The 22,158-nt window shown below is 41.5% G+C and overlaps 2 protein-coding genes across 12 annotated transcripts in view; one reads left to right on the top strand and one right to left on the bottom strand.

Annotated features, from left to right (window-relative positions):
- kif26ba (kinesin family member 26Ba) overlaps positions 1-11,726 on the bottom strand; it is an 89,817-nt gene extending 78,091 nt beyond the window's left edge. For all 6 annotated transcript variants that reach the window (XM_054769648.1, XM_054769644.1, XM_054769647.1 and 3 more), the window contains exons 1-2: positions 11,332-11,726; positions 9,498-9,890 (exon numbers count right to left, since the gene is read on the bottom strand). In XM_054769648.1, coding sequence (XP_054625623.1) covers positions 9,498-9,890; positions 11,332-11,391 — 453 coding nt within the window. In that variant the 5' untranslated portion in view covers positions 11,392-11,726. The remainder of the gene's footprint in view (positions 1-9,497; positions 9,891-11,331) is intronic.
- On the top strand, positions 11,677-22,046 carry LOC129178018 (PWWP domain-containing DNA repair factor 3A-like). Of its 6 annotated transcripts, none has more exons than XM_054769651.1 (14): positions 11,677-11,749; positions 13,891-13,972; positions 14,052-14,305; positions 14,921-15,158; positions 15,252-15,383; positions 15,464-15,534; positions 18,377-18,453; positions 18,538-18,598; positions 18,686-18,761; positions 18,831-18,881; positions 19,092-19,333; positions 19,944-20,165; positions 20,238-20,326; positions 20,935-22,046. In XM_054769651.1, exons 2-14 carry the CDS (start codon positions 13,966-13,968, stop codon positions 21,017-21,019), a joined length of 1,605 nt encoding a protein of 534 aa, XP_054625626.1. In that variant the 5' UTR covers positions 11,677-11,749; positions 13,891-13,965; the 3' UTR covers positions 21,020-22,046. The 6 variants fall into 6 exon arrangements, with proteins under 6 accessions (XP_054625626.1, XP_054625625.1, XP_054625624.1 ...); XM_054769650.1 differs by lacking the exon at positions 11,677-11,749 and adding an exon at positions 13,346-13,404; XM_054769649.1 differs by lacking the exon at positions 11,677-11,749 and adding an exon at positions 13,386-13,530.
- Positions 22,047-22,158: the final 112 nt, after the last annotated feature.

A 22,158-nucleotide genomic window follows, 5' to 3' on the forward strand; every position in this document is an offset into this window, starting at 1 on the left:
CTGTCAGGACGAAGGCTCTGCATCTCGACGTGTAGTTCCCCGTAGGAAAACTGGGTCAGTAGTTATGTTTTCAGTGGAGAAGTTTATTGTGTTGTCTTTTTGTTGCCACCTCTTTTGAACAAATTCAGCATACTGGCTCGTCCGTGTTGATGGGCTCACCTAGCTCATTTGGTTTGAAGGCAAAATATTCCCTTCCCAGGGCTGTGGCATTTGGCATTGCAAGCATCTTTTTCCCTCCTAACGTCTACTACATTACCTTGCATTGCTCCTCACAAGGCAACACTCTTCTGCTCTGTGTGTATGCTAGCTGCCCCTCCTCACAGAGACAAAGAGACTCACTTTGTTCAAGTCATTGTTTTATGAAGCAAACACGCGCTGGGGCTGAAAACAAGCACAGAGTGAACCCTTTTCCTGCCTGTTTGGAAGCGAGAGAAGAGGAAAACAGGCTGGCGAAATAATCAAGTTCATTTTCATTTATCGTGTGGTTAATTCATTTGTTTACTTCCAAGAGACTGTTTTTTTTTTTTTAACGAGAAATCTTGTCACATTTTAATCTTGCCAAGAGCTCGTCCATCCATACATTTTCTATGCCACTTAATCCTCATTATAGTCACGTGGATATGCTGGAGCCTATCCCAGCTGACTTTGGGCGAGAAGCGGGGTACACGCTGGACTGGTAGCAGGGACAAAAAAACATTCACACTCACATTCATACCTATGGGCAATTTAGAGTCGCCAATTAACCTAACATGCTTGTTTTTGGAATGTGGGGGAAAACCGGAGTACCCGGAGAAAACCCCCACACACACGGGGAGAACAAAAATGCAGATGTCCAAGTGGAGACTTGAAGCCAGGTCTTCCCGATCTCCCAACTGTGTGGCCAACGTGCTAACCACTCGGCCACCAAGATCCTGTGACACTAATTGCCACAGCCAAATATCTTTGTTTTGCAAGTTACTTCAAAGTTGAAAATTGCAATAAAAGTTCATAGAGATACAAAGGAAACATATCGATCATCACTGTCCCCACACCTCCCTATGACATGTTGTGCAAAATACTGAAGATAGTTCTCGTCCTGACTCATGGCAGCCTGAGACTGTGTAGCTTATATGGCAGCCGTCTGACTCATGTTTGAAGTGTGGTTAACGGGTCTTGAAATAAACCAATCAGCGAGTGAAACTTCATAGTGTTGGGGGTGCAGAATCTGGCACCTGATGCAAGAGGAACACTGGGCTTGGACTGCCTCAGCTTCTCGCATTGGCTCTGGAAGCTGGAGTCTTTAACTTGAAAGTAAACTACAAAAAGCACAGTGGCCCAAAAAAGAGATAATGAAAAAATGATGCACAGATGGATTATCAAAAACATCTCAATTCATGTTTCACACTTGCAGGTTGTGTGAAAATGTGGACATGAGGGGCCAGGAGACTGACTGCTGTATGATGGAGAGGCAGTTGCCATGGTAGCAGTGGACTTCAAGGCATCAGGTGCTTTAACTGCCATAACTACCACCCTTCAGTGTATAGCAGTGTGTTCTAATCATGCACACACACTGCTAATAAAACCACTGGGGTGCATTTTCATATAAATCCCATTACCATGGGGTTTCACTTTGGGAGAGCAGAATTGTTATAAATGTAAAATGGTTTGATTGGAATTTTCATTGCATAATTGGCCTGTTGCTTTATAATGTACTGCTCCATTAGTTTCTTCATTGGAAGGGAAATTGACAGACCTAAAAAGAATGGCGACAAGGTCCTTATCTGGCATTCAGGACGCTAAACCACCAGGGTCCCTTGCAGCTCAATGCTTTTTTGCTCCGCTTTACAAGGCTATTCCATTAGAAGTGTTTTCTCTATTAAATGGGGTTAAATGACAACCTAACCAAAAAACACAGACCGAATTGCTCATCCTTTCAAGCTTTAAACTAGGGACAGATGTGAAAAAAAAAAAAAATGTGTTAAACTGGGGGGGGGGGGGTTGTCAAAGCTTAAAATCGCATCTCCACAAAACGTTTTAGATTTTTCTTTTATGCATGTTTGCTTATGATATTCTTTCTTGTGTTACTTCAAGGTACACAGTTGACTGAGGCATCAAACTCAGTGGCGTATGCTGCCGTCTGCTGAGGGTCAGTATTTGTACAGCAGTGATAACGTTATTTGAAGAATTTAATAGGAAATCATGTGAATAATTAAGCACTTTTTTTTTTTTTACAACTTCAGCCCCACTATGGTTGTAGCACAATTTCAAAGTAGTTAGGGCAGGGGTGTCCAAATTTTTTCCAGAGGGTAACATAGAGAAAAATTGAAGGATGCGGGGGCCACTTTGATACATTTTGTGCATTAAGATGCTAAAACCAGTCCAGTGTAGATTAATAATTGCTAAACCTGAACCAAACATCGAAATCACAGCATTGTGTTATAGGTGATAAAGCAAATTAGTGTAACACCTAAAAAGATATCTCATTAAAAATGAATTTATTTTATTTTGTGAATATGCTGCGGGCCAATAAAAAATTAGCTGAAAATGACATTGGACATTATTATTTTTGACAATTATTTTTCAAAATAAGCTTTTTTAAGTAGACCTGAATGTAAAACAGCATTTTCTACAACAAAATTAAAGCAGGAGTTATGATGCTAATTTAAAGATAATGGTGAGCAATGAAGCAGAGTCTGAGAATTATGATGTTGTTTGCAAGCAGTTGATATTGAAAACAGGATTGAAACAAGATTTTCCTGTGTCTAAAACAAGGGGGGACTTAGATATATTCAGGGTCGTCTTATTTTTTGGGTCAGTACGTTAACCGATAAAAAATGATCTCCAGTCGTATTTTCCACTAATTACTGTGTATAAAATCCTACGAAACCGATTTAGTTTAATGTTGTAACCTTGAACCTTTCAACCAGAGTCTTCCGAAGACACATAGAAAGACATTGTACAAAAACAACATAAGCGATTTGGATAAAATTTTGTGGAGGGTTGGCACATGTGGAGTAGAAGAACCCTGTGCTCGTTGAGACTGAATCAACAGCGCCTCTGCTGGTTGCAGCCTAGTAGTACACCCAACTTTGCCTCAGTTGTTTCAAGACACCATTAATAAAAAATCAATTTCACAAAAAGTATTAATTCTTTCTATTCAATTGTAATTATCCTTGTTAATTTAAAATGTAAATGAGTCCGTAGAACTGTGTGTCCTCACTCCTAAGGTGTCCTGGGTACAGAAAATAAACCAATCAAATACAGCAGCTCCACCATTTTTGTGTGTGTTATGATTGTGGTTTTCTTCTTTATGCCATTGATACCAATAAACCAATCGCGACATAGCTGTGATGTTAATGGCGTCCCTCTCCAGCCACTCACCAACATTTGACTGGATATGCTAATGTACTTTGCACCTGAAAGGCATCAAGAGGGCATGATCACGCTCAATTTCTCGTCAGGTGAATTTGATATATTTCCGCCCAGTCTCTCACCAACACGAGCACCATGAGGAGCCCATTAATGCTGATGGAGATATGTATGCGGCTCACATCTGTCACATGTCGCTGCCGTGGCAACACCAGCTGCCGTGGTTACAGGAGGCCAGCCTCTGTAGTCTTTTGGGATTTGGCTATTACAGGGTAGCTAGCTACCTGCATGCATGGAAAAGCACATTGTTACAACTGAGAGCTGAGCATGAATACTGCAGCTACTGGTGTTGTTTTACGTGATAAACAGCGTGATGATAGATAATTGATGGGGGTGTTGGTTGTTTAATGCAGGGATTGGTTCAGCTGCAAGTGGTTTGACCCCTCTTGTGCTTGATGAGTACTCAACGAGTCTAGACAAACCCATGTTTTCCATTCACTCAAGGTCAGATTTGCTCATGATTGGCTCCTTGTTAAAATGATGTAGTTGAGTTAGAAGTTAATGGCTTCAAGGACAATTCAGCCTCTACTAACCAATGAGATGGAGCATACTTGTAGTTTGTTTACCACATAGAGTGATGATAATGCAATGTTATTGCTAAGTGGATTCATTCATTTATTTTCTATAGCACTGAACTGTTTTGGGTCAGAAGTGAGCTGGAGCCTTTCCCGGCTGACTATGGGCGAAAGATGGCGTGCACCCAGTTATGTGCAGTCAGGGGAGGCAGGTAAGGCAGAGCTTCACCAGTCATGATGAAAAAAAAAAGAATAATGATAACATAAAAACAAGTATTAATATTTGTCTATTGAACTGTATTCTAAATATATTTTCTGTATGAGTCCAATCATATTTTAACATTTTCCAAAGGAAAACTGCACTTTTTTTTTTATTTTGTTGAACTCATCAGTGGTATTAATGCTGGCTGAGCTGTTACGCTTAATTGCTCTTACAACATTGGTTCTGCTGCTGCTGTGTTGCGTAATATACTACTTTTCCCACTGTTTCATACAATCCAAATTGTTATTAAAGTAGAAAAAATTAAGATGTCATATAGAATAAGTTTTCACATTTTGGAACCAACCACCTTTCTTCAATTATCACGTGCTACCAACTTTATTTGTTTTGGTAAATAAAAACCAGGATTATAAATACAGCATTTGCAAAATATACTTTATTTCAGCTTTTTTTCAACCTGGCAGTCCTCCGGCCTCTGAAGTAGTACCATAGCTGTAAGCTATCATAGCTGTGTCCAAAAGTATGTCCCACTCTATAAACAAGAGATTATTTTGACTTTTAAAAGACCTACAAGAGATACTGTCCTTTTAAAACACACACAGAGCGACCCAGTTTCCTGAGCTGAACTCCATCCACCACACACAGATGAGTTTTTATGACTGGGGTGTGGCGATGAGGATCACGCAGCAGACAGACACACACCAGTAGAGGCACATGGACGTGAGTCCTAAGTGAGCACAGCTGTGCTGCCAGATGTGTTCCAGAGTCGTGTGGTCACAAGTGTTGTGCATTTTGATGCGTCTGAAAGTGAAAACACACACTGTTCAATTTAATCCCTCCCCCGTAATGTGTTCTAGTGCCAGCATTGTACTTTATGCCTGCTAATACAAACTCTACTACTGTTCAAGCACCAAAGTCAAGCACTGGTCAAGCTTATATTTGTAATTTATAAACAAAGTTTCCCTCGGGAAAAGTAAGTGAAGAGATTAGAGGAGGATTGTCTGATAATCCGTCCCAGGGTCGAGCTGTCACCAATGTTCCCTCTCATTTTCAAGAGGATGAGCATACACACAAACAACCTGAGCATTCCTTGGACCTCTATGAGCGCCATCAGACGTGCACACTTGTAGCATCACACCTGTCCAACTTGAGGTAGTCCAACTTCCATTCTGTGGTATTTTGTATATGAGTGGGTTCAAAAGGTCAGCAAGGCGTATTTCACAATGTCGCTTTCTTTTTTTTTGCCCACTTCAGAGAAAACAAGCCGTGGAACTCCATCCATCCGTTTTCTATGCCGCTTATCCTCACTAGGGTCCCGGGTATGCTGGAGCCTATCCCAGCTGACTTCGGGCGAGAGGCGGGGTACACCCTGGACTGGTCGCCAGCCAATCGCAGGGCACATATAGACAAACAATCATTCACACTCACATTCATACGTATGGACAATTTAGAGTGGCCAATTAACCTAACATGCATGTTTTTGGAATGTGGGAGGAAACCGGAGTACCCGGAGAAAACCCACGCAAGCCGTGGAACTATCTCATCCAATTCATGATCTGAATCTTGTAGGAAACACCTCGTGTGTCACTTCATTTTCCATTTCTTTTCTTGTTTACCATTTATTTTGTTAATTATGTATACTTTTATTTCCTTATTTCCTCCTTTCTGTTGTGCAGCTGCTTGTTCTAGCACTATTTCACTCTGGAATGCACTTGAAAGTGACACCACATTCGCTGTATATGTTTACTTTTGTCTAAATAAAAAATTAAAATGAAAAAATCTCAACCTAAAAAACAACCACCTTGCGGTCCCTTCAGCATCACTCGGGCTAACTCTGCGAAACTTCCTGTATCCTCCTAAGTCTGGCCATCGTAATAAAAGCCTGCCAGAACCACATGCATGGTTAAGCCACACATTCAGTCCACAATTTTCACTCAGAAAACTGGCTTTCTACTTTGTTTTTCAGTGCAGCCCTTTCTCATTCGAAAAAGAACAAAATCTCACCCAAATTCAACTCTTGTTCCCACGAACTCCGACAGCCATTCCACCTCAAAAGACCTTTTTTTTACTTTAGCTTGGTGAGCGGATGTGCTACTGCCCGTTCGCTTCGTCATAATGTGGGTTAGCAAGCAGCATTTAGCTCTGTTAACGCCGCTGCACCAGTAGCTATATGCTAAACTGTAAAACAACGGCATGTACTACGTGATGTGCTGTTCGTGAATTGATTGGCTGCGTAAGTAAATACATCATCATTGGCTAGACAGTGTTCGTCATTGTGTTGTTACCGCTTGATGTCGCCTGTCACTCACGGAGTTGCATTGCAAAATGGTACAGAAGAAATTGTTCGGTGTTTATTTCATCTACAATTCAGGTTGGATTTTATTTTGTTGCGCTGCAAGGATTTGCTGTGCGCTGAGAGCACAAGACCAGTGCGCTATTGCGACCGTCACACATCATCTGTGTATAAAGAAGTTAATCCCTTTTATTAGTGAAATTTAAAACCAATAATACATTCAGCCTTACTTTATCACAATGCCACAATCATCCCAACCACGTATGTTGTTTCTGTACAAATGATACATGCTACCCAACAAGCACAACTCATCGTGCACACACACACACACACATATACAGCAGACATCCCAAATACAAAATATTCAGCAGTAGACTGTTGAAGGTCATCATTAGCATACTATTAACAGCCCTGTGTGTGTGTCAAGCATGATGCATCCATGTATGAATTAGAGACAGGCCTACAAGGAGGTTTTTGTTATTCTGACAGCGGGGGGTCATGTATGTGTCAGTGTCCAGTGGGAATAACACCAGGTCTCGTGCCGACAGTACAAACGCACAAGATGAGCGCACAAACGCACACACCCTACCTTGACACTGCACTGCTGAACTGGCATTGTGGTGAGGGAGAAAGATAATCCGGCCACACTGGCTCAGCAAGAGTGTGAATCCTGCTTTTCACTGACCCATAACACCTTCGACCTTCAATTCCCTTTAAGAAAAAAGGCTCGAAACCACACATAAACACACAGGGTCACTCCTTTAGCTCTGGTGTTACACTGCCATGCGGCCCAGTTTACCAAGAGAGGGACAGCATGTGCTTAACTATGTCACAGTACATGTTGAACTTCAGGTTCCCCTCACGGAACCGTAGCTCCCCATTGCTGGCAGCACTCATACAGCCCCAGCCCGTGACACTACCACCACCATGCTTGACTGTAGGCAATACACAATAATCCTGGACATTACTTGTGTTTACGGCTATTTAGACCATAATGGCGGTGTTTTGAGTCAGTGGATAGTAAATCTATACAAGCTGTACATTGACTGCTCTAAAGTATATCCATTTCATTTTTACTCACTTGTACTCACTCACTTTTATAAGATACTGTATCTAGGCAGATTATTTTTATTCGTAAACCGTAATGAATGATTGTTGGCTGTGTAAAATAGTCACACATCGTCTGTCTCGCCACAATGTTGGTGTGCCTAATAACGTGTGCAGTGAGTGTAATGTATTCCCTATAAAGTTCCTTCACCAATTACAACTCTGCAAGTTTAACCACAGCGAGGAAAACATCGTAATGTTACAAATAACATCCCAATTAGTGGTCTCCTCACTATTAACAGTCTCCATTAGGTCATGTTGTTCCGGTTCCCTACTATCATGTTTGCATTGTCTTAACAAGACCTCACATTGTTTTCACCTCTACCTCTTATTTACTGACTCTTACTTCCTTTCTCACTCCCAATTTCATTGCTTTATAGGGCCCATAATGGTGCATTAAAAAATGCAGTTGGCAATTAGCTCAGAGCCTGATGTGTGACCCTGCTGTATTCCTGACTAAAAAAGCAGTCAGCTACAGCAGACCTGCATGCAAAAATTATGCCACTGGATTCATTCTATGTACTCTACATGAGCACCATGTGTCATAAATTGATTTTATACGCTTTGGCATGCAGTGACACATAACTAATGTGGATATCTGGATGGTTGGTTGGTAGTAGCTGCTGGAATTTTGCAGGGGTGAATACTTTCCACTTTTGTTCCACGCTTTCTCGGCCACTTGTCGCCTTGGAGGTGTGTTTGGGCTTGTGATCATGTTGGACAACTGTCATGCGGCCCAGTTCTCCAGCGGATGGGATGATGCTCTGCTTCACGTGGTCCCAGTACATGTTGGAATTCATGTTTCCCTCAATTAACCACAGCTCCCCAGTGTCGGCAGCATTCATGCAGCCCCAGACCATGATACTATGCTACCACCGCCATGCTTGACTGGTGCAAAGACACAATTAACTTGCTACTCATTTGTAAACATTGTAAACAAGTTTTGTAAACAGTAATGTCTGTGTGTGTGAATCATTTCAGTGGATAGTAATTCTACATATGCTAGGTTACGCTATATTAGCTGTACACTGATGACAGGTTTCTGCGGCATCACGTTTTTGTGAGATACTGTAGATTCATTATTCCGGTTTGTATTGCACTTATATTCTGTTCTATTCTGAGAATATTCTGAGAGAGACTCTCCCACCCAGCAAATAAAATTGCTTGATAATATTACCTATAGTCAAGCAAAGAACCCGAGAAGGAACACAAGTAGTAATTTTGTAAACATTGCAACCATTTAATTCGACTCACGTACACACCAAATTTATTCATTTGGGCTTACTTCACTTATTGTTCTCATTCCAAACGTATTCTGCATGTGAGAAAAGTCTGCATGCCTGGTGATCAATGTCTGCAGCGTATGATTCAACCCTCTATCATCAATCCACTGCCAGCCCTCATGATGTGCCTATTGAAAGTCACTGCATCCATTGGATTTCATATTGATTGCATGGATGGGAAGAAAGAAAAATCATAATAAATCGCCTGTCAAAGAAAATTGAAAAAGGCAGCAAATCCATGAGGATGAATATTAGCTCTAAGTGCTCTGCGTCTTTAAGTTGTCCATCATGTTAATTCCCACAAGAAGAGAAAGCAATATACAATAAAGGGAGCTCATCGATTTATAGGAGGTGATGTGATCAATGAGGTAAAATGGGGACATTTCTGCAGAAAAACTCCACGTCTGTTTGTGATGGATACAACCTCCCCTTGGTAATAATAACAATAATAATCCAAAACAACACGTCCGAACAACACAGATGGTCAGTGAGCGTTGGACAAATTAGCGCATCCTTGTGATTTATGACAACAATAACCCAGGCTACAGTACAACACCTAAGGCAGGACAGTGATGGCAGGATCTAATCTTTCTAACCAAATTAATAAATATGCAAATGACACAGTTAATGAACAAGCAAGTTCTTTTTAGGGAGCTGGACGGCATACATACCTTGCTGGAGTAAGGTCCTGGGATTAGGAGCTTTAACGCTTGTCTTTTCAGCTCTATCAGCCTTGTATTGCAGTTCTCACACCAAATCCCTCTTTCACTCCCAGGGGAACTTCCGCTGCCTGAGGCCGGAGAGCCTGTCCCAAAACCTGGAGAGCCGCCGAGAGACCCGGGAGAGCCCGTGCCAATCCCTGGTGAGATGTTCCCCGGTGAACCAGAGAGGGAGCCTGGTGAGGAGATCCCTGAGCCAGGGGATGGGGTGCCGGTGGAGCTGGGCATGGAGCCAGCACCCTCTGGGGCAGGACGAGAGTTGGACCGGGTGGTTTCCTCATACGTCTTACGGTACCAAGTGTCCGGGAAAAAGGAGGCCGATTTAGTGGGGGATGTGTCGGGCACCTGTGGGACATTTAAAAGAGGAGAGCACTTGAAAATTGCTACATTTTAACATACAGTCGTGTGGACCCCCCCATGGTGTAACTCTTCTCCTGCACTACTGCACACAAAAGGGTGAACATTTGCCAATCCCTGCTGTGTTCTCTGTGCAATTACTCTGGCAAATACCGCACACGGTGGCACTGTTATTAAACCCCAAAGTTTAAACCCAGAAGTCTGACTGACTTGAAATTTCTCACACAGCTCAATGCACTCTAATTAAAAGATAATTGTCTACTGTAGATTGAAAGAATCACACAGCTCCAGTTGTGGCAGTCGAGACGCCAGATCCTGCTTGTTGACGTGTGTTAATATTAGTCCTTAACTCAGTCTACTCCTCATTCTCATGGGAACATCAAACAGGCCACAAAGAGTTGGGGTAAATCCAGTCAAGCCATTGATGTGGTGGCAAAGCGGCTCCTGAAAGCTCTCGTTGGAGGCTACAATAAGTAGCAGAAGTGAGTTGGGAAGGATGATATTGGAAAGAGAGATAGTTGAACCACTTGTGTGATATACAGTACATTAACACTGTTCCTAATGAGTATAAATCACAGTTTTCAGTGGTAATTTAAAGGTCCCATGTTCGACTATTTTACAACAATACAGTATTAAATATGTCTCAGAGGTCCCACAATACAGTAGTGGAAGTGTGTTGGACAAAATCCTGAGCCTTGACGATTCCAAAGTGCTTTAAGTCAGCCCTACTGGCAACACGCCATTTTGTGTGTCTGTAGATTTAATGCTAATGAGCTGTGTTTGCACGCGAGTGTGTGGCTAAGAGGGCCAGGTTTTATTTTAAGATGTGGAGTGAAGCCTGCTTTTTACAAAGGTTTTTCTCTCAAAACAATCATTATGATAAAGTGACACTTTACTGACACAATAAGTGCCTGTTTCTGTTTCTGTCCCTTGAGGGACATTCTACATCACAGGAACTTACTGGTGCAAATATGGCACAAATAACAATCCTATCTGTATTCCATTTCCATGGCTATAAAATGTAATAGGCCAACCGTCAACTGCCAATACCTAATCTGGTGTTGGCCCCTTTCCCATTAATCCTTCATTTTACCAAGACAGTTTGGACAATTGGACAGCATCAAGGACCACTGACCCCACCAAATCCCCAACAGACACACTACAAAATTTTCTAGAAACTCGTCCCGGAAGAGTGCTGCAAATCTATGAACAACTTCATATTTTCTTCCATTTCCAATTTTTGTTCCCCATTATTTTGTGCATTGTGTGTGTATGTTGCTCAGTTATAATACAAGCAACTCCTATGATAAAATGAAAATGTACTGTATGTACTTTGTCATGATTAAAAAGGTGTATGAAGCTGCCTTGCAAGCAGAAGATGAACTGCATCAATCAATCAATAATAAAGTGAGGTGTGACTGCCTCTTACCGTGTATTTCCTGCCCCGTCCGGCCACAGATCTCTCCTTGGACCCAGACAGTGAAGTCATGTTGGAGGTGAGCACAGGAAAAAGAAGATGAGGAGGAAGCTCTCTGCTGCTGCTTCTTCACATTCAAAAAGATGATTTCAATTGCTTCGCCATAATTTATGGATCAAGTTGGCCAGGTACATGCAAAGCACCCCTGATGGACGATTAATTATTTTTGTAGAAACGAGTGAATCCTGTCATTGGTGTCTCTCTCCAGCCTCCTGTTGTGACTCTACGGAGCTCCACGCTCTGCAGACCGCGGATGATCACTAGACTAGACGCCGGTGGGCAGCACATCTGGATGGGGGGCGGGTCCACATCAGCGTGGGGGCGTGGTCACTGGTCCTCCGTATATCCACGGTACGCAACATCCACTAAAGTGAGTTTTGCTGTTTAATACTTTAAAATGAATAGCCTGTACGTCTGGTGAGGTTATTGCTTTGATCATATGGTGCATTCACTGACCTCGAGGACAGCGCACTGTTATTTAGAAAATAACTTCAATTTTATATATATATATGATTTTATATGTAAATGTAATCTTGCTTAATCTTGCTTTATCGAAATTGAAAGCTAGTAGGTTTGGCTAGGAATATGAATGGATTTGAGCCTGCATCCAGTCATTTTAGAGTTTACTATATTTCTAACGGTTTAACACTGCCCTCTGCAGTTGACAGAATGTTACTGCGTCCAGCACAGCAGCTTCTTTGGGCTTGCTTTTTTTTAATGTGCAGATAAGATTTAGGACATTTTACAAATCGTATACAAGTATGGAGGTTTTTTGTGGCAAAATGTAAATACGTATATAGCCAAATAAACACAGTGTTTACATGAAAAATTAATAATGTGACTTTTTTATTGTCCAGTGAACTTGTAATGAATGAACAATTGTGTCAAAACTTTTTAATAATTATTTAATTACCAATATATTTTGATTAACTTTTCGTTTATTTTTTATTTTTTTATTTAATGGAATTGGAATTGGTGTGTATTTAATCATGTTTTTATTATTTCATATTTACCAGTAATGGCGTTATATTTCATGACGCTCAATCATCATTCTGTCAAAGTCATCCATCAAAGAGGTTAAATAATTAAAAATTCAGTTGAATAAATAAAAATGACATTATATAATGTCGGGAAATAAATATATCTTTCATTAAATATGTGGATGTGTGGTCTAGCTGTAGTCGTTAGATGCTCCTCCAAACCGCTAGGGAGCGATAAAGAAAGTAGAGACTTTCTGTCGAACGTTGTACAAACAAGTGATAACTGAAAACCAAGGACACTAGACTTGAATAGGATTGGCATTAAAACGTACTTCCGTAGTACGCCTTGCGCGGGTTTGGCCGCCATGATGGTGAGCAGAATCCAGAAACATTGCATTGTTAACACGTCCTCGGCACACTGCTCAGCCATTAATTGTTGTCACAGACGGTTCAAAAGACCAGATTTGTCATTTTTCAAGTTCCCCCAAAACAAAGACAGATATATTTCATAAACATGTTGTAGATTTATAACACTGGTTGTTGTACACAGGACAGTAGCCAAGACAAAGTGTTTATGTGTTGGACTCCCACACAATATAGCTTAAAGCTATTTTTTTTCCCTCTGGGTTGTTAGTTGAATTCATTCAGTCAAGTCAGTGATGATAATTAATTCAGCTATAGTCTATCAAATGTATTAACAATGCCATTAGTGAAATAAATGTTGCATACTTCCAGTTAATTATGCATATATTATAAAATATTATAATTAAATATAATTAATTTATTTAAAAAAAAAAAAGTATTTTGTAAACAACATCAAAGTGTATGCACCGCGTATAACTTTTATAGTTAGTGAATAGCTGAGTTAGTGAATACATTGTACAGTTGTGCGCCTAGCCCGGCCCACCTCTCTTGATCACCATCATGGCGGACTTTCTGCTCCATGGCGTACTACACTTTGTTCCATTCATTTACGGTATAAAAAAGTCCTATTCAAGTCTAGTGTCCTTGCTGAAAACCCAAGACCATGCACTGATATGAAGCTGTAAATATTTGCATACTTCCGCCTTTGAGTCGAATGTAATAGTAGTTACAACTGAAATCCGACATTGTTATAGCCTTGAACCCAGGTTTACAAGCTGACTGCGGTTCGTTGTCGGACGTTGTAGTAGTGAGTTCCCGTTTATATTTTGCATGATAGCAGTTACTGCGTGTTTTACCACCTGTGTATATATATATTTATATATATATATATATGTTTGTGTGTAGTGAGGCTGTTGGCTGTTGCTGGCGCGTTTACGTCGCCAGTGTTTGTAATAGAGTCTGTTAGCGTCACAGTTGTCTAAATGTTAATGTGACGTACATGTTTGTTTGCTATTGAAAATACACTTCACTACCACATCTATGGACGAAATGGTTGGGTCAGTACATAATAAATGCACGGTTGTTCCCCTACAGTTTGGTGGGTTCGAAATCCGTATTTGTCATTTGTCTTCTTCCCTCAAAGCGACACAGTCTGTCTGTACCACAGGTAAAAGAACTTAGCCACGCAGTAGATGTGGATGTCAGTTGACCTCTGCAAGCCTCAAGTCCGTGATTCACAGCAATGAAAGGTAAACCTGCCATTTTATCTCATTATAGTCTAGACACTTACGTTTCATGAAACTCACCAAACATGTTGTGATATCTCAGGTAAACCGAGGCAAACCAGAAAAAAGCAGCCTAAAAAGACATCAAGACAGACAAGGAACTCCGGAACTATAAATCCAAGTGATTTTCACACTGATGACATCTCCACAGTGTGTACTTTGCCTTGCACCCCGCCAAGACGCAGGGGGCGACCAAGAAAAATACAAGAGGCCTTCCTCACAGCTACGCCTTTGCACAGTTTATCCAGGGTTCAGCCACCCAACATTAGCTCGGAAGCAAAGGACGTCAAGGGCATGGTATGTCCCCATATTTCTATTGGTACACATTTGTAGTTTTTCCATTGACTAGTTGACGACTAAACTGCAAAAAATTGAAGTGCATGAGAAAGTGTAAAGGAAAAACATAGCTCTCACCACATGGTCAGTGATCAAGTATATTGCACTACACAGAAGACAGAACCGATGTTGTAGTAACGGTATGGAGGAAATTGCTCAGTCAGAATTAATCCAGCTAATGAATTAATTGTATACAACAGTACAAGCAAGTGTAACACACATGAGTTTCACACCAACAGCTGAGTAGTGCAACATACATTTTACAGCGATATGACTCCTGTGGGCAGCATTTTTTGCTCAGTGCAACACTGACATGGAAACAGGAGTCCAGAACATTCAGACTGAAAAGCTCCCATCCCATGACATAACATTTTTTTAAAATGTGACAGGAAGTGGTAGGAAATGTAGTCAAATGCCCATCTCTAGAATTTTTTACTATGTAGTGTTTCTTGTTTTGTCTCGTCACGAGTGTCTGCATGGCACCATATTGCTATTGAGCTGTCCGTGTTTACGGTACTTTATTTGGCTGAAATGCAGATGAAATAGCCTTCAACTGTATTTTTCCCCCCAAAACAGATCCCAGCGGTAGGGTCACCTTGCTATACTTTGAACTCTCACAGCAGGAAGACAATTGCAGAGGCTGACCAGCCCAGACAACTTCAGAAAAGACTAATCACAAACACACAAACCACTTGTCCTGCAACCAAACGGCGGTGTTACAGAAAACAGAAAAAAGATACAATGAATTTACAAATGGATGACACCGCTACTCAGTTGCCTGAACCCTCAAGTCCAAGATTTGAGCTAAAGCAAGGTAATACAGACTTAGTATTTCAGACCTTCACGTTAAGCTCTTTTTAATGTCAGTTTTATCTTTTCTGGTGTCCTCTACCCACCTTCCCACAAGACAAGTCTTTGCTGTCATCCGATCTGTCCATTGAGCTGAGCGATCACAAGGAGCAACTGCCGCAACTTTCCTTCCAGGAGGAAACCGGTGATGAAGAGGAGCTGCCGAGCTTCTTGATGCAGACGCAAAAAAGTGAGACTGATTTTCACAATTGACTTCATGGAATTTATAGTTTGTATTTTAAATGGAGTGCCATCCATTTTGTCTTTCAGAGCCACCGTCTATCAAAGAGGGAGCGTTTGTGTGGTGCAAGTACAGACATTTTCCTACATGGCCCGCACTGGTGAGTACATCATTTTCTTATTGTATTTCCTCTTGCGAGGCAGTACTACTACTACAGCAGAGGTGCACTACATTTTGTTTATGCAGTCTCAACTACTTTGTGATCTGTAAGCAATCATGCACACATCCACGTTCTAGCAGCAGTCGTTCTGGCTGTTTTTAGGACAAGAGAGGAGTTGTCATTATTAAGTAGCAGGACACAGTCATAGGGTTTGACTGGGTTCATTTAAAATACTAGTACTCAAACTAGTTTGGCTGCGGGATCCGCCATGATGACTTAATGACAAGCGGCAACCCAAAGTGCGGAAATTTTCAACTCAAATTTCCCAAATCTCATATTCAATGATAAGACAGTGCTGTTTTGAAGTGGTAATGCAAAATAAAAGCAGTGTGCCAGCATAAATGAGTTTAATAAACATTTCAGGAACAAGTTTTTATCCACAAACTCAAAAATATTTTAACAAAAAGTGTCTGTAAAGGTTTTCTACTTGTTTGGTCTATACTTGCTAGGCCAGCAGACAGATAACATGTTCTCTATAAAGACTCAATTTGAGTTCCATTTCAGAAGCACTGTAAAATTGGAAATACAGAAACAAAACCATGTCAGTTATAACTTTCACAATATACAAAATTATTTCTCGATGACGTTCAACATAAATGCAATAGCAATAACGCTAGCTCGATGCTAATTTACATTGAAAATTCCATATACTGTATACACGCTAGCGATTACTACAAATATGACAATTGACTAGACACCAAAGGTGTACATTCCACTTAAACAGCTAATATATAATAAACATAAAATACTTGCAGGCAAACACTTTCTAAGGTTCAACAACAGACAGGACTGACACATTCAACATCCTAATGGTATATAATTGCTGATCTTCTCTGACAGCAGGCTTCAAATTGCCCAACAGAGCATTGCTGGCACCTGAAGGAATATTAATAGAAGACACTCGCTCATAAAAATGTCCCCTTCAGAAGAAATGCTCAAGATTATTTTCTTGCTTTTTTTCTTTGCTCAGGACCCGCGACCCACTGATTAATAATTTAACCACTGATTTAGAACATAGGTGACGAGAAAAGTTATTCATATTTTTGTTCCCATTCGTAACATACCGTGGTGGAAGGGTTCGAGTGCCTGAGTGGTCCTAGGAGCTATGTTGTCCAGCGCTATATCTACAGTATATGCCTCTGGTAGGGGAAAAATGAGGGACCGCACCTCGCCCGGATGTAAGTCACCGGGGACTCATCCTGGAGCCAGGCTTGCAGGCGACGCCTGGTGGTCGGTATAATGGAGTTTGCCCAACCGATCTAAATGTGCTTTGTGGACTTGGAAAAGGCATTTGAACGTGTCCAGTGAGGTGTGCTCCGGGAGAACAGTATTGTTGGCACGCTGCTATGTGCCATTCGGTCCTTGTACAACCGTAGCAGGAGCCTGGTCTGCATTGGCAGACATTGGTGAACATTGGTGAACATTGGCCTCCGCCAAGGTTGCCCTTTCTCACCGATTCCGTTCATAGTTTTATGGACAGAATTTTTAGGCACAGCCAAGGCGTTGAGGCGGTCCGGTTTGGTGACCTTAGGTTCTCTTCTCTTCTATTCACGGACGATGCGTTCCTGACGGCCTCATCAGGATGTGAGCTTCAGCTTTTACTGGGGCGGTTGAGTGTGAAACTCAGTGTGAAGCTTCTGGGATGAGTCTCAGCACCTCCAAATCTGAGGCCATGGTTCTCAGTCGGAAAATGGTGGATTGCACCCTTTGGGTTGGGAGTGAGGTCTTGCCCCAGGTGGAGGTGTTCAAGTATCTCATGGTCTTGTTCACAAGTGAGGGAAGGTTGGAGCATGAGGTCAACAGGCGGATCAGCGCAGTGTCTCAAGTAATGCGGTCACTGAACCGGACCATCATGGTGAAGAGAGAGCTGAGCTGGAAGGCAAAGCTTTCAATTTACCGTTCGAGCGATGTTCCAACCTTCACCTATGTCAGGAGCTTTGGGTCGTGACCAAAACAACGAGATCGGAGATACAAGTGGCCGAAATGAGTTTCCACCGTAGCGTGGCTGGGCTCACTCTTAAGAGATGGGGTCAGTAGCTCGGCCATCCGAGAGGGGCTCATAATACTTCACATCGAGAGGAGTCAGTTGAGGTGGCTCGGACATCTAGTCTGGATGCCTCCTGGACGCCTCCCAGGTGAGGTGTAGTGGGCATGCCCAGCCGGGAGGAGGCCTTGAGGATTACCTAGGACACACTGGAGGGATTATGTCTCACAGCTGGCCTGGGAACTAGAGGAGGTGGCCGGAGACCAGGAAGTCTGGGTTTTCCTACTGAGACTGCTGCCCCGGCGACCTGGACCTGAATAAGCGGAAGAAAATGGAAAGGAAAATGGAATGCTTGAACTGAGGATCCCTGCAGGTGCAGCAAATAATGAGTCATTGAATACGCTGACTGGACACAACATTAGGAGCACCCGCACAATCTAATAATCTTAATATTGTGGCCATTGAGTGTATATTCAATACTATGTTGATAGGAGAATGTTCTCACAACATGTGGATGGATTTTCATTTTCATTTCACTTTACCACCAAAACATTTTTTTTAAATCAGGACCATTCTAAGGACCATCTTTACAGCCTCTTCTCAGAAAACCGCTGTTAATCACAAAAAGAATGCGTGGCTACTCCTACAAGTTTTATCATGCCAAGTTTAATTTGGCCAAACAATCGGGATGCTGACTAGAAGTTCTAAGCAGAATACTCTCCAAAAGTGCTCTGTTGTAGGGGGAAAAAAAGCAAATTCATGACTGTCGGTTTTCTTTATTAATTTCTGGTTTTGCAGGTGAAACGAGTAAACCACAAGACGAAAAAAGCCACCATACTCTACGTAGATGAGTTGTCGATTAAAAAAAAGAAGGGGTAGGAAGTTGTTTCTCACGCTAATACCTAATGTTCATTCCCTGCATTGTTTTTGACATGCTATGGATGTCTGTGTTATTTAAGGTTTACTGTAAGCCTGAAATCTCTGAAGCCTTTTGACTGTGAAGGAGCTAATGAGAATGTGGTGAGAACAAAATGATAATAAATAACACACATTATTTTTTTGCAATCACACTGTTGGCAAACATTTCTCGTGCTGACTTTGTCCTAGACTAAATACCAAGAGAAGAATGTGGCTGCGCTTGAGTGGTCCCTGGAGCTAATAACAGACTACATAATACGCATTGGTAACTATTTAAACTAAAAATGTATCATATTCAGCTTTACCAGCAGCATTAAGAATTTTGTCTTTGCAGCTTGTGGTTCATTTTCTGGCTCCTTCCTCGAGTACTGTGCACATGACATGAGTAAGTTTACCATGACACCAGGAAATACTACAGTTACACTGAGCAGACTCCTCATCAGGGTACACTTGCACTATGGGAGCCATATCACAAATAATGACTTTATAAAGATGTGGTACAGCTCTTGCACCGGCTCTCATTAGCATGTGTACCTAGCGTCTGCTGAGGTGTAAGTTCCTTCAGCTGTGTTTTTGACAAGTCATCCTCATCCAGGCTACCCGGTGAGGAGGAAGTACCCGCAAACCACATCCATCAGCAGCGATCCGATGACAAACGGCCTGTGGGGGGATCAGCGCGAAGATGACGTTAATGGTGTTAGTATTCAGGAAGAAGAGGAGGCCAGCAAGTGTGCCAAGAGGCTACTGCCTGACCGCACCCATGCTGCACACAACCGTGCAAATGAGAAGCTTGTACACTTCATCGTGAAGCAGCGCATGGTTGAAGATCGGCTGCTGGTATGATTGATTTGAGACTGATGTAATGTAATATACGGAAGTTGTTAGCATTTTTTACATTATCGCACAAAGTCATTATGCTTATACATTTTAGCAACCATTTTATTATATCTTAAGGAATAATACTATAGAAATGAAAGTTGGATATACTTTAGAGTAGTCAGCGTACACTTGTACTGGCTCAACACACATTAGGTGTACCAGCTACACCATTGACGTTATCATGGAGGAGTGGAAGAGGATCCAGTAACAGCTTTGGTGAATTCCATGCCCAAGAGGGTACAGTGGTAGGTAACATGGTGCTCACACAAAATATTGACACTGAGGACACAATTTGGGCATATTCACTGTGAAGTGTACTCACTTTTGTTGCCAGCTGTTTCGACAACAGCTGTGTTGACTCATTTTCAGTGGACTGTAAATCTATACTGCTATACAAACTGTACAGTTACTATAGTATATCGAAGTTTCATTTCAATAGCATTGTCCCTTGAGAAGACATAATCAAATGGGGGCTAAAAACATGAGGGGTATACTCACTTTTTTGAGTGCTCAAAATAATTGTTTTAATCCATGCTCGGCGGAAGTAGTAACAAGTTCGCTTTCCCAGGCTGTGATTCGAGGGCAGGCGCAGTCGAGGTGGCTCCGCCACTTTCAGACCTCTGATCGACGACGTGTGGGGAACATTTACCTTGAAGATGAACAGCAGTTAGACCAGGTCTACAGTTACCTGAACGAGCTGTACGGCACGGCTGTGGCTACGGTACCGTACCAAGATGAGGTCGAATTCATGGAGCGTGTCCCCTTTGTCCTGGATGTGCTTCTTCCTGAAGTAAGTTGATTGATTCATCAGCTCTCATCTCATGCTGCTATAAATCATTTTTATTGTATAATTGCATTTCAGGCCATCACATATGCAATCGCTGGTGTGGACAATGTCTCCATAGAAAAGGCAGAAGAAAAATACCTAAAAGGACGCTGTATAAGTAACAGGTAGTTAAAGGGATAGTTTGGATTTTTTGACATAAAGTTGTGTGACATCCCCATCAGCAGTGTAGTGCATCAAGAGTGACCCCCGCTTGGTCTTGTGAACCCATTTCTAGTCGGATTTCGGTGAAGAGGAACATTGTCCTGTTTAGTTGGTGGGGCCACTTAAGTAAAGAGTTTGGCATCTCAAAACAATATGCGTTCAGAAGAGTAATACTTTTGCATCACAAATATGCCTGCTCGAAAAAAATCAGACATCGCAAATCGCTCGACTTTATACAGTATTTGTCTCTCGCTGTATTCTTGCACACTGTCGCTTCTCCGTTCTTGTGTATGTGATGAAGCTACTTTCATCTTCTGCGACGGAGCGCCGCGGTCATCTTGTTTACGTGTGTGTTCCACAGCGTAAGAAGACTAAGACGTCATTACATACACAAGAATGGAGAGGCGACAGTGCGCAGGGATACGGCAGGAGACAACACAGATTTGTGAGGTTACCCGTTGATGTACTACACTACTGATGGGGAAGTCATACAACCCCTTTAATTGACTTTTAAGGAAAAGTGTGCATACTGTAGTACTGAGTACGATCAATTTCTTTTCTTTCATTGTAGGGAAACACAGGAGTTCGACTTGATGATTGAGCGTCTCATTTCTCTAAAATCCCATAGCACTTTCTCCATTTCAGCAGATGCCTGAGTGGACTTTATTGGACTGATCATAAATCTTGACATAATAAAACATAATGGACATTCAATGCTTTTGATTAATGTGAAAGACATCAATCAAGCATCAAATCACACCTTCACTACAGTACCTTATAAGTTGTTTGAATGTTTGCTTGAACATGAGTACATTTTTATCACTGCTGTGTATTACATTAATTGATCATTGCATAATAAGTGTTCATGACACTTACTGTATACTTCAACTGTACATTTTCTGACCACACTAACATTGTTAGACACTAACAAAAAGTCCTGAAAGATTTAATTTTAAGCGCACAAATAAGTTTGTGAGTAATATGTTGTGTTTACACCAGCAAAGGTTCTATGGTTGCAAAAATGAAAACGGACATGAGGAAAGAGATTATACCCAAATATATACAACACCCAAAATATTTTGCTTTTTAAGTACCCCTGTTCTTGCTTCCAGTTTCAAACATGTGACTCACAGGAAAGAAACTTCATAGATTCCAATTTTAGAGAATAGTTTGTAAATTTATTTGTACAATGATCAATTTTTATTTTAAAAAACACAATTGTACAGTGTTTCTGAGTACCACTAGATGGTGACCGCATCCATCTTCTATGCCGCTTATGCTCACTAGGGTCGTGGGTATGCTGGAGCCTATCCCAGCTGACTTTGGGCGAGAGGCAAGGGACTGGTCGCCGGCCAATCACAGGACACATATACACAACCAACCATTCACTCTCACACTCATACCTATGGACAACTTAGACTTGCCAATTAACCTAACACAAGTGTTTTTGGAATGTGGGAGGAAACCGGAGTACCCGGAGAAAACCCACGCACGATTAGAACATGCAAACTCCACGCAAAAATGCCCGACGGAGATTAGATCTTCATGATCTCCTGACTGTGTGTCCAACATGCTAACCATTAGACCACCGTGCGGCCTCAAAATAAATTCATTTTGCGAAAAGGTTTGAGTAAGACATTTTTATGTATTTTCTCAAGCTCTTATGCGATACATTTGGATGAAAGTACTGTACAAATTGTTTAAAATTTGATATATATGATTTTGAAATGTCATTATGTGTCAATTAAAGCATTTAATGGCAAAGAACCATTGACAAACATTTTAACCATTGGTT

The sequence above is a fragment of the Dunckerocampus dactyliophorus genome, chromosome 3 (genome assembly GCF_027744805.1).
Source record: "Dunckerocampus dactyliophorus isolate RoL2022-P2 chromosome 3, RoL_Ddac_1.1, whole genome shotgun sequence".
In the NCBI taxonomy this organism is placed as follows: Eukaryota; Metazoa; Chordata; class Actinopteri; order Syngnathiformes; family Syngnathidae; genus Dunckerocampus; species Dunckerocampus dactyliophorus.

What these genes read in the sequence shown, in the direction of transcription:
- LOC129178018 (XM_054769651.1), top strand. An exon ending in TGGTTGAAGATCGGCTGCTG is followed by an intron (nt 19,334 to 19,943) that starts GTATGATTGATT and finishes TCGCTTTCCCAG; the next exon opens with GCTGTGATTCGAGGGCAGGC. An exon ending in TGGATGTGCTTCTTCCTGAA is followed by an intron (nt 20,166 to 20,237) that starts GTAAGTTGATTG and finishes ATTGCATTTCAG; the next exon opens with GCCATCACATATGCAATCGC.